Source organism: Pleurodeles waltl, chromosome 3_1 (assembly GCF_031143425.1).
Source record: "Pleurodeles waltl isolate 20211129_DDA chromosome 3_1, aPleWal1.hap1.20221129, whole genome shotgun sequence".
In the NCBI taxonomy this organism is placed as follows: Eukaryota; Metazoa; Chordata; class Amphibia; order Caudata; family Salamandridae; genus Pleurodeles; species Pleurodeles waltl.
Genome location: NC_090440.1, coordinates 238,438,901 through 238,456,848, shown reverse-complemented (window position 1 = coordinate 238,456,848; position 17,948 = coordinate 238,438,901). Strand labels below are relative to the sequence as shown.

Below are 17,948 nucleotides of genomic sequence, written 5' to 3'. Positions count from 1 at the left end.
CCTCTCTGACCGACTTTGCCCACTATGTCCACTGCTAGCCAATGCTATGTCCACTGCTAGCCATCTCAGCTATGCTGCCACGAAATAGGGCTCAGGTTAGGCACTCCCAGGCCACCTTCTGTCAAGGGACACAGGAATATTTGAACAGATACTCACTAGCATGCTCCGCCCCATACAAGATCAGATGGTAATCTCTGTAGGTCCCCTAGTGAGGATCGCAGGCACTGCTGCGAAACAATTGAGGATCCGTGGAAGTATTTTTATTTTAACTATGGATGCCCGGCCTTTAGGCGAGAGGGCCAGGCGCATCCAGATGCTGCAGCGATGCTAGATTCTTGCCATGGTTCCCATCAAGAAGGTTCCTGTTAGTGTGGTATATATTCACCCCAAGATAGTGAAACGCCACCAACTGCCTAAGTAGACGGTCAGTGCCCACATCCTCCGCATTTGCGTGCTCCACCCGCTGCAAAGGGAAGATACAGGTTCTTCCCCAGTTGCAGGTCTGCCATGTCTCCAAAGAGGGCTAAAAGAGCAATGAGTGCTGACTGCACTCTACCAGGCTCTCGCAGGTGAATCAGGACATCATTAGCATAGAGCTAGACTTTATGCCAGTGGGGCTCGACTGCCTTGCCCATTCTGGGCCTCTGGCCCCTAGCAGAATGGCTAGGGAAGTGGGAGGTGAGGCTGCTGCCATGTGGGCTGGCTGAACCCTCCCCCCCCTTGCGGTATCCTTGGAGGCCTAATGGGATTCCTGATCATGGAATGGGGCACGCCGTGATCCTTGATCATGAATCGGTTTGTGAGCGGCATTGCTGGAAAGGTAAGACTCTCCCCTTTCCAGCACTGCCTTCCACGAACATGGGGGGCATCTAAACCCCCACTAGCCGCAGGAGCAGACCTTACCTGCTTCTGGATGGCTGCTCCGGTTGGGGTTTGTGATATCCATGCACTGATGCCACAGATGGGTGGAAGGGGGGGCCGGTGAGGGGGCAGAGGGGTGGGGGACATGCAGTAGCTATTCTGCATCTTCCTCATGCTTAAAAGAAAAAAATAAATCATGTAGGTGATTTGAACCAGAGGATTTTTCAAGGCCCTCCCTTGGTGCCGACCTGTGGTCATGATACACACCATGGTGTGTGATGGCCATTGGCAGCTACACGCACCTAACTGGTTAAAGAGTGGAGCAGTTTGTTGATAGATGTTGTTTGGGCTGTGAATGGTAGGGTGGGATCTTCTTGGAGACCATTAATGGGAAAGTCTTTGAAGAAGCAGAGGTGGTGTTTTTCAGTTTTTGTTGGACCGTGATGTTGGGAAATGGAGGAGAGAAATGGAATAGTAGTAAGTATTAGAATAAGGAATTTATATTTTATGAGGACATTACAGACTGCTTTTTAGAAAATCATTGGGGAAACTTTTGTAGTTTGAGTTCCCATCTAGGGACCTCTGATTGATTTGGTTTTGTTCATAGTATCAGTATTTTTTTGTGGATACAGCCTCTGGTGACGGCATTTGTGTATTTTGGCATACACTTGTGTAACCTTGTGCCCGTGCCTTTTGTGCAACTAAACTGGAGCACACATTTTAGAACTGCTTGTTAAGTATGTGGAGATTACTTTATTGAAGGTATTGATAGGCCTGGGTAGAGGCTTGAAGTTGGTACTCTTTGTGGTGTACAGTTAGAAACAATTGGTCAGGTGGAAATAGGGAGTGAATAGAGTCTTATTGTGATTAGCTGCCATTGCTCTTTAAAGTTCTATGCTACTTGTATGAATTTGCAGTCCTAATCATGTGAATTTTAATGTGTAGATCGATGATTTCAATTTCATATCAGAGCAACATTCAAGGCTGTCTTGCAGTAGCCACTGTTTACAAAATATTTAGCTCATCTGGTAGTCATTGTAGGTAGCATCATCAACTATCTGTGATTCACAAGATTACACAACAGGTTTTGATATGTGCATAGCTGTGCGATAATGGCAAGGAGGACATCGAATGCATTTTACATGTGCAAGTCTTAATGTGACGAGAGACTACATTTGAGGATATCTGGTGAGGCACATAGATAAGGTTTAATGAATGTGTTCTACAAGGTGACTCTGGAATGATCCACTCTGGCTAATCCTTTAGTCCCCCTTTTGTACACAAGAGACTGGCTTTCTTTCCTAGTTATTGACTGGATTTTTCCTAACATAAGGGTGTTTGGTATGCCTTGTTATCTCACTTTTTCTCCCAGTTATATTTATTTTAGAATGAGGTTTCCCAAAATGTCAGCTCAGAATACTCACCCACTGTAAGTGGTGTGAATCTGTCTACTGTTTGTGGAAAGCAAATGCATTCTCTTTGCTCCAAGTGAGATTCTTAGTACTATGGAGCCAGAGTAGACTGCATTGTCCAGCTTTTCATCCATCACAGCTGGAGCAATTCCCTGTGTGAATTACAGAGCAACTGTCTTTGGTGACAAATGACCCTGTATTATTTCTGCTGGCGAGATACGGTCCCCGAAATTGTGCTGCATATAATGATTAATAAAATAGATGGAAAATGAGGAGACCTTATCACACTTATTTCACTGTGTGCCTTTACAACTATATTGTGTTTTTTCTTTCTTTACTTTAGGGGATGGTATGAATGCTTATGTAGCCTATCAAGTTTCAACTCAGGTAAGTTATCTGTGCATGAATATACATGTTTGTCATGTTTGCCTGTGCTGTGTAATTGTAAAACCATAATTAAAAGGAACTCATCAGGTGCTGTGTTAAAGCTTCCTTGAGAAATACCTTGGATTCCTATTGTAAAAGGCTATTGAATTAAGTGAGAGGAAATATCCAACAGAAGAGAGTTGTTTAGCTGAAAACCATGGATGAAATCAGTGCCCTCTGATTAAACAGTACCATTACCAACCTCAAAATACTGATATTGTTTATTTCCATTTAATCTTTGTCACAGTTCTAGCAATACTATTGGTTATCATCCCATTTTCCTTGGTCATAACGTTTTAAAAAGGCAAATATTACCTTCAGTCCAAATTGTGGAATGCTTGACTGCCCTTTACGGTATGCATCCAAGTTTGTTCTTTATTGCTTCTGTTTTTTTTGGTTTTCGTGAACATTGTCATGCATGGTTTCATTGTGTTATCATAGCCTCTGAATTATTTCTGGTTCAAGCTCAGTTGAGTTTTTTCATGTTTGCCTCTATCTATGGATTTTTTTATTCCCATCTAAAAGCAGTTTAACTCATTCTTTCAAATATATATATATATATATATATATATATATATATATATATATATATATATATATACATATATATATACATATATATATATATATATATTTGAATAACCAAATGTTATTGATTTTTCAAGGGACAACTTCAAAACACACAGTAAGCAAAACTGCATGTCTATGAAAGAAGCACAAAGTCAAATGACATACACCCTCATCACATACCCTGCACATAATGTTCCCACTACCTTACCCAGATCTTCTTGTGGTTCTGTGGACACCCTTGCGACTCATAAATTGGTCATTACTGGTGGGTGCACCAGACTGTTCTAAGCAAGAGAGGGGAGCCCTGGAGATTTCCACTTGTGTGCAGTGTCTGGTTTAGTCACCAGTGTGGTCACCACAATAAAGGCGTGTTCCATCATCACCCCCCAACCTCATACAGTAGACCCAGCAGTGCAATCCTGAGAGTGAGCATAATTGGGCAATCCAAGACCAGAGAAAGTTTCCTTCCAGTCCCCTCTCAAAACTGGGTCAGGGCCAGACATGCCCATACCATGTGAAAACATTTTTGCCTGTGGCAGGGAGCATTGCACATATTGGGCCCGAGAGGCCTGGTTTGTTTGGTGTAGTCATCTAAGGTCATGTAAGTGAGGTGTAGGTAGTTAAGTTGGATCATATGTAGTTGGCATAAATGGCCAGTTCTCTGGGGGCCAGGCATGCCTCCCGACTGTCTTTGTTCTCAAGGTCCCTCCTCTGGTACAGATCTGTAAAGTAGTCTGTGGCATTATTGATGAGAGAGTAGCATGATTCAGAGATGGCGTCCTTCCCCATTTTCTCCATCAGGATCTTGACTGCTAGAGGAGTAAATTCTGGGATGGGTGTCTCTGTGGGTAAATGCTTTGATAAGGCACGGGGCAGTTTCAGGTAGCAATAAAATTGGGTATGGGTGAACTGATTTATTTTTTTCCTTTTTTTTTTTTTTTCCTGCATCTCCTGGAACGACATCAAGGCATCACCTCGCAATACGTCCTATAGGTGGGAGTACCCTATTTTGTCCAACTGTGCAAAGCCCTGTAGGCTCGCCAGGTGGCACAGCCATGTCCCTTGCTACAGTAGAGTAGGTCCAGTAATTTTGTTATCCCATTTGACGAAAGTGCCACTCCCCAGCAGAGTAAGATCACTCGCGTGCAATCAGGGAGTGACTGGGGCGATGGGGTTTCCATAGAGCAGGCCCAGAGGACCGCTGGGGCCCAAGAGATTTAGATCTACCCTATAGGCAGTGTCTTCCCACCCCCGTTAAGCCACTCATTTATCGTCATGATTTGGGCATCCAGGTGGTAACCGTACAGGTCAGCCATCTCCATCGTAAGGAGTGTCTACTGTTGAAGGCCACCCATGGGCAGCCTTCGTCCCAAAGAAAGGTAGTAATTTTCAACATCAGTGTTTGGACCTATCGTCTGGGAATCGGATGTAGTAAGTGCGCAAGAACATATAACAGGCACAGCATTTTGAACAATGCTACACATCCCAGGGGATTCATGAGCAGCTGGCCCCATCACTGCAAGTCCCTGTTAATCCCTGTCATCAGGGGCTGTAAATTAAGACTCCATGCCAGCCCCAAGAAGATGAGAAATGTGATTTAAAGGAAAGACTGAGCAGCGGGATTCCAGGACACCAACAGTTTCCACCTGTATCATCTGTCACTAGCCCTAGTAGGTATTTTGTTTCATTGATTCAAAGTCCGGAGGCTTCTTCATAAAGGTGGAGGAACTCTAGACACCGTGGACCTGACAATAATTGGTCTCGGAGTAGCAGTAAGAGGTCAATCGGATGGGGGCAGTTCGCAAGGAAAGGACATATAAGATGCACAGAAGGCACAGCATGTTAATGCTAAGGGTCCCATGGTATTCATGGGCAGCTGGCCCCACCGCTGCAAGTCTCTGTTCATCTCTGCCATGAGGAGCTGTAAATTAGTACTCAGTGCCTATACCGGAAAATGAGCAATGTGAACACCTAAGTATCATAGAACAGCAAGAGTTCTCACATGTATCTGCCGTCACTAGCACCAGTAGGGATTTTGTTTCATTGATTTAAAGTCTGGAGTCTTACACATAAAGGAGAAGGATCTCTAGACACCCTGGATCTGACAATAATGCATCTTCGAGGAGCAGTAACGGGTCATGGTCATATAAGGCTATGCGTTCTTCCTGCTCTCCACCCCAGGACAACCCCTGATTCTGAGCGTGACATCTGATGATACATGCCAGGCATACAACTGGCAGAGGTATCAAATATTTTACTCAAAGATTTTCTTTTTTCACATTAGAACTGAGGCCCATGTGCTTGATTTGGAGGGTGGTGCCTCACATACGCATATGCTGGGTTGTCTGTGTTCACTAAATCTTCACCTTCTCCTGTCACACATGGGTTATTTAACATATTTGCTGTTACCTCACATGTCCTTTGTCCTGTCTGTTTTTGATTCAAGATTCAAATGAGGTCTATATTTCTCCTCCACTTTCCTGCCTTAGGGTTGGGTCTCCTATGTATATTGTTTCATCTTTGTTTTGAACAGGTCAAAGTGCAGCAGTAAGATGTACTATGCATTATGATACAGTACAAAAAAAGCTTTATCTGTGTTTTCGTCTTTTGACTGTGAAGCTTGAAAAACCAAAGGTGATCAAACTTGAAAAACTGAAACTTGAGATTTGAATGAACAAAAGCACTTGTATCAAGCAAAGAAGTATAACGGTCAAAGGTTGAATGGTGATTTCGCCCTGGATTATGATGAAGCATTAAAGTGGACAAAAAGGAAGATGATTACAAAGGAAACTGTGACATCCTATGGCAGTGGAAGAAAGAGTACAATTCAATATGGTCTAAAGGGCTGTGGCCTAGCATGATAACATACCATACTGATAAAATGTGAGAAAATATGTATACATAAAAAAAATATATATCACCTGTAATGGAGAATTCAAGGGTGGAAACAGGAAAAATTCCACCTTCTTGTGTACAATAAAGTCTTGATTTCCTTATTGCAAGCTATTAAAATGCCAATTTTATGTCAAGGAGAAGGTGATGTCATTATAAGGCATGTTTTGAAGCCTAGGCAACACTATTTTAGCCACATGCTCAATTAGTTTAAAGTAGAATGTTTGGAAGGTGGATGTATTTGACCAGTCAGCTTTTAAGATATTGCCCAAGATGCCGCCAGAGACAGGGGCCATGGATCCACTTGTGAAATGTGCTCCATGCAGAGAATGGGCATAGAATCTGTAGTTTGGGATGGTCGTTCAGAAAGAACCCATCAGAACCATCCAGTTGGGAAACTAACCAGATAATGGAGTTCCCTAAAAGAAATTACTAGTTGGTTCAAGGAGGGTGATCTAAGGGAACTTGTGTGACTTTCGTACTCTACTATTTTCATACTGCAACCAACGGTGCAGAATTGCAGATGTTTGAGAAAGTGTTTAGGATGAGGTAGCAGCCAGACTTTGTTCTCTCTGAGTTGGAAAATACAACCCCTTAATGGGTGAAAGAACACTGGAGAACCTATAAGGTGTCATCATTGTGTACTTCTTAATGGGGATAAGACAAAGGACAGTTGACATGAGGGACAGTAGTTTGATTTGTATGAGAGGTGAATGCCCCACCTGAGTCTGCAAATAGGAACTTTGCATAAGGGAAGCCAATTAGCAGGAGTGTGTCCTGTTGAAACTGCAGAGTGAAAGGCATCAATAGTCCAATAGGACAGCCTTTGTTGAAAAGAGAAGCAAGCAAGTTGGCTAAGGTGAAAGCACAAAGGGCATCCACATCTCCTTCCATGCATCAATGAACCCAGACAAGCATTAACTTTCTATATTCCAGCATTTCAATCGTCTTTAGGAGTTGGAAAAGTGTTGGAAAAGTGTTGGAAAAGTGATGTGGTTCCTACCTGTGACTCCCTAATACTATCTTGGCCAGTAGAGAACGATGGTTGTTATGGAGAAGAGGACAGGGGTACCTTTTTGGCTTTGTAAGGGCAATTGTGACAACAACATTGCCGACGGTGATGGTACCATCCTCGTTGGTCACCTACTATCTAACATATGGGGCCGTTGCTGACAAAGAAACCATCAGCGGCAAAAGAAGCAGCGCCCTTGATGGTGGAGACACCAGTAGTGTTAAGGTTGTTGTCGACGAGAGAATCGCTTCTTTTTTCATTAATTACACTAATGCCTGAACATACATCTCTGAGCAAGGATTTACCTCTTCCACCAACTCACTTATTAAGTATGGAGGTTTCAGAAGATGTTGGTCATTTTAGATAGCATACAGGGATTCAGAACATCATGTCAGATATCAAGAGGAGAGTGAGAAATATGGTGAGGAAGATTATTATTCCTCAGGAACACAATTTATGGACAAGTCAACTTTATAAATAGAGCCTTACCATCCCTACGAACATCATGAACCCCAAGAGGAGATGGCACAAGTACCAAGAACCTTGGTTCATGACTTGCAGAGCGTGCTATAGGGCTATTATAGAAGATTTCCTGAGTCCTCTTGGGCTACATCACCACCACAAAGCATTCTGTCTCATCAGTTTTAGTCTTCTACTCCTCGCACACCATAAAAAGTACCAGCGGTGCACCCACCAAAGAGAACGTTGGCTTAAGCATTGCAGTTCCGCCTGTGGATGATGTGCGGTCCTCAGATGATGACAAAGAAGAGGGTGAGGTACCAGATGTCTGCAATCTGTCTAATAAATTGTATGACTACTTGTTGTCAGCTTCTTCACTGCCAGTTCGCCATCTTGTGGACTCCCCCATCTGATGATATTGGGAGTGTCCATAATCTGATGGAGCATGCAGCAAAACAATTTGATTTGCTAATGCCAGTGAAACAATCAGATTGCTTTCCTTTTGATGTTAAAGAGCTGGCTAGAAAATCTGTTAGAGCTTCCCCTGTGGTAGACTGTGTCTGGGAAGGTTGTGTAAAGATAATTAAGAATCCCTGCAATAGTGTCTGCTGTTCTGCCCAGGTTGGATAGAAATATAAGGTGCCAGAAAATGCACAACCCTGCTTGATAGGACATCCTAAACTGGACTCTTTTAAATCGCAAGCTGCTCTGCGCCGTTCCAAGAACCCTTCTTCGCTCTCCGATAGAGAAAGTAGACGTCTTGAACATAGAAAAGAGATCTTCTTCAATGTCAACTATAGAAGTGAGAGTGAGAAATTCTCTGGTGATTCCTGGCAGATATAGCCACCAAATATGACCTGATATCACGCTTTATATAGACCATTTACACAACGATGTAAGAATAGGGGCAAGTAAAATCCTACAAGAAGGAGAACAAGCCTTTTCAGAAATTATCGACTATGCAGTGGATGTTGCATCAACAGGTTTTCGGCAATTGGCAGGTACTGCTTTCATTCGCAGGCCAGGAAGGCTTAAAACTGCGTCCTTCAAACCTCCAAAGTAAAATTGTAGACATGCCTTTTGACTGAGAGGCATTATCTGTAAGACACATTGATGAGGTGTTGCAATCTATGAAAACACATATGGATTCTGCTAAATCATTGGGTTCACTACAGATGAGGCGAATGCCTTTTTTGTGGCAGAGGTATCGTTTTATGTAGACTAGGATACCACTCTTATTGTTCGCTACAGTACTACCCTTTCAGCATCAATATAGGCCATGACTCCCTCAGCAACAGAACATGCAACCTCCATGAGCAGCTTACAGCAAGCAAACCACAAAGAGGAAGCAAACATCTCAGGGAAGGGACATAAGTAGGAAACAGTGACAGGATGAACTTGCTGGTTACTCAAAAGTATGTACACTTGAACCCAAATGACAAATAGAGGCGAATAACAAACTCTGCCTCATTCTAAGTTAATCACAACAGACAAATGGGTTTCAGATCTAATTTTCTATGGCCATACATTAAAATTTACAAAGTGGCCACCTTTATATACCTCAAACAGAATTATCTTTTCTCCATGTTGTGCAGCTACAGAAAGAAATATTCATCATGCTCCGAAACGGCGCAGTAGAAAGAGTACTGGAAATTCAGAGGGTAAATGAGTTATAAGTTTGCTGGCATGAGTAGCTGTAGATACACATGCTGTGCATAAGCGCGGCATCTAGTGTTGGGTTCGGAGTAGTACAACTTGTTTTTGTTCTAAGAATGTTTTCGAGTCACTGGATTGAGTGACTCCTCCTCTTTAACACTCCGCATGGCATTGAGTTCTGTGTTAGATTGTTTTTCTCCGCTGTTGGGTTTGGACGTGTGTTCCTCTCTGAGTTCTCGGACCCAAACAGTCTAAAACAGTATTCTTTCAGCATTACTTTCATCGTTTGTATTGTTTCTGAACACGTATTATTTAATAATTCAACTTTTGGTTCCTTTTCCATACTCTGAATTGAATTTCTCAACTCTAGCGGGAAAGGAAAGCCCTCTCCGGCCCTCTTTGGGCCTACCTCTTCCACACACCGACCATCATTAGGTGTGTAATTTGTGTCATTGATCACACCACAACGGCCAGACCTGCGAAGCGTGCAGTTCTCTTTGATCGAAGAAGACACTTAGAGATCGAATAGCTCGTCTAACGGAAATGGTGCCTCGACATCCAGATGATACACCGGACATCTTTGGCGACGAGCACGCGCAAGATGAATTGGAACAGGAGGGGTGTCTTCTCCGTTCAAGATTTGGACTCTGATGTGCTGTCGGACATCGAGAGTCAACCATTACAAACAGTGCAAACTGCAAGTAAAAAGCCCCCTTTCCCATCGGACAAAACAACCACAAAAGAGGTCACCGGTCCACCACTACCTTCCAGCCTTGGTCAGAGCCGAGAAACTTATGCGGATGCCTCGCATACCAGCTCAGCACTGAAAAAAGCCAAAGATAAATCTTCGGCATCGACCTCCAGTACCCTAATTTCTGCACAGACAAAACAAAAATTGCATGGTGCTTCAGTGCCGACCCCTTAGGTCCACACATGTTTCAGCATCGAAAAGTTTTCATCCACAAAAACCTTGGGAACCAAAAACATCAGAAAAGACTCTGTGACCTTGGACAGTCTGTAACAACCTCTACATCACAGGTAGAACCAATTTTAGAAGATATGGACGCTAGGCAGTGCCAATTTCAAATTCAACAAGGAACAGGGAGGATTATAATGTCACGTCCGCCATCTTTAAAGAGGAAATTAACTTTTCAAGAGAGTCTTGATTCCTCTACTCCTCCAAAGAAGACTACCAAAGAAAAGACTTCTTTTCATACTCAAACATTTTCACCTACATCTCCACAACATACTCCTCCACCGACATCTCCCCTTTATTCAGGGTCCACACCACCTAGTTCATCACCTGGTGGGTCTCAAGATATAGGGGATAGATTAGATGAACAGAGCCCATGGGATGAATACGATCCGGGTCCTGTTTCACCAAATGATCCAGATCTTTGCTGAGCTAGACATTCACCACCAAAGGATTCCACGTCATACCAACTGGATATATCTAGAACAGCAGCATTTCATAATGTACATATGTACACTGATTCAATAAAAGAAGATTTTTTATTTGACACCCTTGGTGCAACACAGAAGGAAAATCAATTCCTTCCAATGTTTCCAGGCATGCTCAGACATGCAGACGAAATATTCAAAGAGCCTGTGGGAGCAAGGGTTATCTCTCCCAGAGTTGATCAAAAGTACAAGGTTGCACCCACTGATCTTTTATATATAAAAACACAAATTCCTCCAGACTCTTATTGTTACATCTGCTGCACACAGAAGGGCTCCACAGGAGACACACCTCCTCCTGATAAAGCAAAAAAAATTATGTAGCAGGAAAAAGAGTGGCAGCTCAAGCAGCCAATCACTGGTGAGTTGCTAATGCACAAGCTTTCCTATCCAGGTATGGCATAGCTCACTGGGATACTATGGGGGAACTTTTGCAATACCTACCAGAAGAACATCGTAAAAGAGGGGTAGAAACTGTAAATGAGGGACACACAACTTCAAATATCTACATTTGATGAGCGATTGATGCTACTGATACAGCAGCACACAGTATTAACACAAGTGTCACTATAAGGCGCCATGCCTGGCTCAGATGTTCGGGGTTTAAACAGGAAGTACAGCAGGCAGTTTTAGACATGCCTTTTGATAAATAGCATTTATTTGGTTCACAAGTGGATACCACACTTGAAAAATTAAATAAAGATAATCAAACTGCCAAAGCTATGAGAGCCTTACAAGCCATCATACTATACGTTAATTTCCGTTGTGCAGGGTTAACAAGAGGATTTAGATAATAATTTCAAGAACATTCAGCAAATCAAACTAAACCCACCTCTCAGTACACCAGAGGTTACTTTAGAGGATCATGTAGAGAAAACCATAATATGCGAAGAGGAAAACCATCTACATCTAGATGCTCCTCATCTGTCACTAAACAATGACTTACAACAAACAATACCACCACACACCACTCCAGTAGGGAGAAGTTTACAACTTTTTTTTTTTTTTTTTTTTACTCCAATGGACTCAAATTTCCACAGATCAATGGGTACTTCAAATTATCCAAAATGATTGTCTGGAGCTCTTTTCCACTCCACCAAATATAATTTCTCGTACTCAGACTCTCACAAGATCATCTCACTCTTCTCAAAGAGGAAGTACATTTCCTTCTTGTAAAAGGGGCTATAGAACCAGTACCATTACAATAGCAAGGATCAGGAGTTTACTCCATGTATTTTCTAATGCCCAAAAAAGACCAATATTAGAACTCAGACCCTTAAACCACTACATCCTATCAAAGCATTTTCATATGGTCCCACTTCAGGATATTATTCCTCTATTACTACTAGACGACTTCATGACAACGTTAGATCTAAAGGATGCTTACTTTTACATTCTAATTCATCCTGCACTCTGCAAATACCTAAGATTTGTAGTGGAAGGAAAACATTACCAATTCAAATTATTACCATTCAGAGTCACAACTGCTCCAAGAGTATTCACAAAATGCCTCGCTGTGGTTGCAGCACATCTCAGAAGAGAACAAATTCACGTTTTCCTTTATTTGGACGATTGGCTCATCAAAGTTAATTCATTCGCACAGTATTAAAAACATACTCAAACTACAATTCATCTTCTACACTCCCTGGGGTTCACAATAAACTACGCCCAATCTCATCTGCAACCTTACCAAATAAAACCCTATCTGGGAGCTATCCTCAATACACAATTAGGAATGGCCTTTACCAACCTAAACCAGGTCCAAACTTTTCAGACATTAATTGTAACATTAAAACAGAACTAAACATACACAGTAACAACTGTTATGAAACTGTTAGGAATGATGGGATCTTGTATTGCCATAGTGCCTCATGCTAGACTTCATATGCATCCTCTTCAACAATGTCTCTCTCGTCAATGGTCTCAGGCACAGGATCAAATGGAAGATTTAGTGTTGATGGACCACCAGACTTATCTCTCTCTACATTGGTGGAATATCACAAATGTTATGAAAGGGTGGCCCATTGTAGACCATGTGCCTCAGATCACTCTCAACAGATGCCTCAAACAACGGTTGGGGAGCTCACCTCCTCAACCTAACAATTCAGGATATGTGGGACAATACTCATCGGTCTCTTCATATCAGTTACCTAGAACCCCAAGCAATATTCTTGGCAATGAAAGCATTCCTTTCACAGTTGCAACAATAAATTGTGATACGTGCAGAAAACATGACTGCCATGTACTATCATCAAAAAACAGGGGGGGAGGGCGGGCAACAATCTCATCAACTGTCCCATCTCACACAAACAATATGCAAATGGGCAATTTGTCACCACATTCACATAGTGGCACAGTATCTCCCGGGGTCAGACAACCACTTAGCAGACCTACTAAGCAGGATGCACCAACAAACACACACGTGGGAACTCTACCCACAAGTCCTTCAACCGTGCTTCAAAAAGGGAACACCTCAAATAGATCTGTTTGTAGCATATCAAAACAAAAAATGGCAAAGCTTCACCTCCAGGTACCCACACCCTCAGTCCAAGGGCAATGCTCTATGGATGAGTTGATCAGGGATATTTGCTTGTGCTTTTCCCTTTCTCCCACTCTTACCATTTCTAGTCTAGAAAATAAAACAATCTTTCCTCAACATGATCTTAGTGGTCCCCTCATGGGCACGTCAACCATGGTACACAACACTTTTGGAACTCTCAGTTGTTCCTCATCAAAACTTCCCAACAGACCAGATCTCCTGCCACAAAAACAGGGACAGAAAAGACTCCCAAATCACTCAACTTAGCGATATGGCTCCTGGAATCCTAGAAATTGGATATTTACAATTACCACAGGAACGTATGCATATCAAACAAACATGCAAACCTACGAGTAGATGCTGTGCGGCAAAATGGAAATGTTTTGTTACTCCCAAACAAAAAGTGTCGACCCTCTCAAACTAACAGTACAGGGCATTGTAGAATATCTATTACACTTAGCATATTTAGCCTACACATTATTCGTTTAGATTTAGCTACCTTAGCTGCATATCTTCAAAATAGACAACACATTTCTTTGTTTAAAATTCCAATTATCAAAGCATTTATGGAAGGACTAAAAAGAATAATTTCACCAAGGATTCCTCCAGCTCCATCTTGGAATCTTAACATTGTACTCACAAGGCTCATGGCTCCACTGTTTGAGCCACTTCACTCCTGCCCCATACAATTCCTTTCATGGAAAGTACCCTTTTTCATTGCTATCACCTCCCTTAGACGTGTCAGTGAGCTCCAGGCATTAACTTAAGAACCTTTCTTTCAAGTTCATGAAGAAAAAATTGTGTTAAGAACAAATCCAAAATTCCTTCCAAAAGTAATTTCGCTATTTCATATTAATCAAACAATAGAATCACCAGTTTTCTTCCCAGAATCAGTAGCAGAAAGAGCTCTACATACTCTATGTATTATATAGATAGAAATAAACATTTTTAGGAAAACTAAACACATTGTTGTGGCTTTCTGCTTACCACACAAAGGAGATTCTGTATCTAAAACAACTGTATCAAGATGGATAGTCAAATGCATTCAAACTTGCTATAATAAAGCTAAGCAACAGTTACCTGTACCATCTAGAGCACATTCCACTAGGAAAAAGTGCATCTGTGGCGTTTTTGGGTAACATACCTATAGCAGAAATTTGTAAAGCAACAACATGGTCTACACCACACACATTTACTAAACATTGTGTAGACTTCTTTGTGACACAACAAGCACATTTTGGACAAGCTGTACTTAAAACAATTTTTCAAACAATTGCAACCTCTGCACACTAGCCGTTGCTTTATCGAGGGACTGCTTTACAGTCTGTGCACAGCATGTGTATCTACAGCTACACATACCATCGACCGAAAACGTTACTTACCAGTAGACATATGTTTGAGACATGTAGTGCTCTAGATTCACATGCACCCTCCCTCTTCTCCGGACATGTGTAGATGTTAAAATTTAGTCCTAAGCATAAAAATAATAATATACATATATAAATACATTGCATTGACATCTTTTCTACCCTACTATCTATTTTTCACTACTTCGCTCTCCCGCCTGCGGAGAAACAACCTAACAAAGGACTCAATGCCTATGCGCAGTAGTACCGAGAAGAGTCACTAGATCCCGTGACTCGAAAACTTTGTACAAAAACAAGTTGTACTACTCCGAACCCAGCACTTGATGGCGAACTTAAGCACAGCATGTGAATCTACAGCACTACGTGCCACAAACAGATGTGTACTGGTAAGTAACATTTTCCTTATGCTTCTTCTTGATCAAGAAAGATGGGGGATTGAAGATCTATTTTAGACCTGCAGGGGTTAAGCAAGTATCTAAGAAACAGTCCTTTTGTATGGTCATTCTCCAAGACGTCCTCCATCTCCTGAATCACGGAGACTACACGACGACCCTCGACTTTCAGGATATGTGTTTTCAGATTCCCATTCACACAAAGTATCAAATTCTTAAGATTCAGAGTAGTCTGCATTCATTATTAGCAGGGCCCCTGGAATTATGCAATTGTGCAACTGCAGCAATTTTCATATAATTATAGATTTGCCGCATTTGACACACAATTTATCATCTGCTGCATAATCTACAGATTTTAACAAAAAAAACTTTTTCTATCTCAAACTGTTCAAAAGTCACAAAAAATGCGGTGACGTTGCAGTGTAGTGAAAGGCCCTTTGCAAACCTGGGCTTGTCACTTGACCGTCACCACGCATGCCTTTGCAACAAATTTAGTTGTAAAAGAATGTTTGGTAAAGGAACATGTGTGGTAAATTCTTCCCTGTCCTGCCCCCCTTACACCTGATACCATACTCCACCCCATCCAAGCCCTTAAAACTTCTCCTTCCACCCCCTGCCATGATCCCTAAAAGTAACCCTGCCCTGTCCTAAAAACTACCCCGACCCCTCTGTCACCACCCTGAACCTTAAAACCAACCCCTGCCCGTCCTAAAAAAAATACCCCGACCTCACCATCCCTGTCCTGAACCCTGAAACCTACCCCGCCCTGTCCTAAAATCTACCAGAGCCCCACCTTAAAACCTACCCCAAACTGTCCTAGAAACTACCCCGACAACCCCTAAACCCTAAAACCTACCCCACCCTGGCCTCAAAACTACTCGACCTTCCCCCCGCCCTGAAACCTAAAACCTACCCCACCCTGTTCTAAAAACCACCCTGACCCCCTGTCCTTGCCCTCAACCTAAAATCTATCCAGTCCTGTCTAAAAACAAAAAAACAGAAACAAAAAAAAATTCCCCCTCCGCCAAACCCTACATTTTTACCCCATAGTAAACGCTTATGTGTGGTAATGGCAGCGTATGCAACACACTTCATTTGTAGTCTGTAGTTTTTGCACTTTAGTGGGTGCAGCTAGAGCTAGTGACCCTAGACAAGTGTTTCTGGGTTTAGCCCTTCATCAGTAGAGAGCGCAGCAGGCTTTTCTCCGGGATTGTTGGAAATCCTGCCAAAGTCATCTTAGGTCTCAGTACTAACTCACTGTGCATCAACCAAAGCTCAACAGCTTGTGGGCTCAAAGTAACCTTTTTAGTTGGGAGCACACTGCATCACACTCAGCATGCAGTTTGCCCCATTGCATTATAGTAGATGCATTTCAAATTTGTGCTTAATTCATTTGTAGTCTGTAGTTTTTCACTGTAGTGGGTGCAACTAGACATTGTAAGATATGGTATTAAAAATGGTAAGCTTGCATATAGTTTCATATCTGGTTGATCCATCTCAACTCTAGCAACCCTAGCATCACGCACGTTTGTTTTTTTTGTTTTTTAACACAAACACTGTTATTAGGTTACAGTAGTGCATACATTCTGCTAGAGATACACACTCAATGTATTTAAAAAGAATTCTACATTGCATTGTCTTCTGTGTGGTAGTCTATTCTCTATGTATTATATGCATGACCATGTGTACAAGAACCCTCTTCTCCCCAGTTCAGAGCCTTCTAAGTCACAGTTTTTCTTTGCAACATCTTCAATCAAGTTTTACTTTCAAGGCCTATTTTTTGTGTAAATAGTTTGAATCGTAATAGGATATCCTTGACTGTACCAGTTTCTGGCATATTGCCCTAATTGCCTACATCAGACCTGCAGGTGTCCTCCCCAGTGGTTTCTATTAAAGTCTGAGTGAATTTGGTGCCTTCCGTTTGGGCAAGCATGACAAAGCTGGAGGGGGGCTCCTTTAGTTAAGTATATAAGTAATGCCCGCCTTCCCCACCGTTTCAGTATTCAATATTCTCTCTTACATGTTATCAAGTTTCTCCTTGGCCACGACATTTCATAATTGTGCATGTCACTATGTTATGCGTGGAGGGTCTCCCTTTTTCCAATGACCTGCCACTGTATTTTGTGCAGCTCCCAGACAATTTCAGAGCTGTATTTTATCTACTTTATCTAGATGTTGCAAGTAAGATGTACAGCCTTCACAATAATATTGTAGGAAATCTAATGGGATAGGACCGCCTAAAATAGACCTAATCATTTTTATTCTGTCTGTCCAGAATGCATTAAAGTATGGGCAGTCCTTCTAGATGCATTTTAAGTCTCCCAGTGTCCCGCATCTTCTCCAGTACTATGGACAAGTGTGAGGGTAAAACTAGTGTAGCTTCACAGGATAGGATAGTGGTACCAGTCTAATAGTTTATAATGTGCCCCCTTACCCAGGACCATTTTCAATGTATATCTATACATATGTTTAGCCATTTGGCTTCCGTCAATGTCATGCTTGCAAGCCCCCTTTGACCTTTTCAGTTACCTCATGACTTTTTTGATGGATGATAAGTTCCTAACGGCTGCTTCCACGCGAAGTAGGTTGTATGACACAGTCATATTTTTGTGTAATGAAATCTTTCTCTATCCCCCATGGTTGAAATCTTTATCTGATAAACTTAAAGCCGCAGATTCTTTACCTTTCCCCAGGTGTCCGACTGTATCTGGAAATGTTTCTTGAGTAGTATCCCTGTGCAACAGTAGGTGACGTCGATCAGCTCAGCGTGGTATCTGCAGCAGCGTTCGCACAGGAAGCTATGTGCGTGGTGCCTCTACAGGCGCCACCCCAGAAATCTGACATAAGTTCTTTACTTTCTGAGTCAGTCAGCACAGATCGAGAGTACTACCCAGTCAGTCACTT

General features: G+C 42.2%; 1 protein-coding gene across 1 annotated transcript in view; it reads left to right on the top strand.

The window, feature by feature from the left end:
- Positions 1 to 17,948, top strand: part of SNX1 (sorting nexin 1) — a 470,987-nt gene that overhangs the window by 126,354 nt on the left and 326,685 nt on the right. Inside the window, exon 5 of the mRNA XM_069222309.1 lies at positions 2,617 to 2,660. Within this exon, the coding sequence (XP_069078410.1) occupies positions 2,617 to 2,660 (44 nt within the window). The remainder of the gene's footprint in view (positions 1 to 2,616; positions 2,661 to 17,948) is intronic.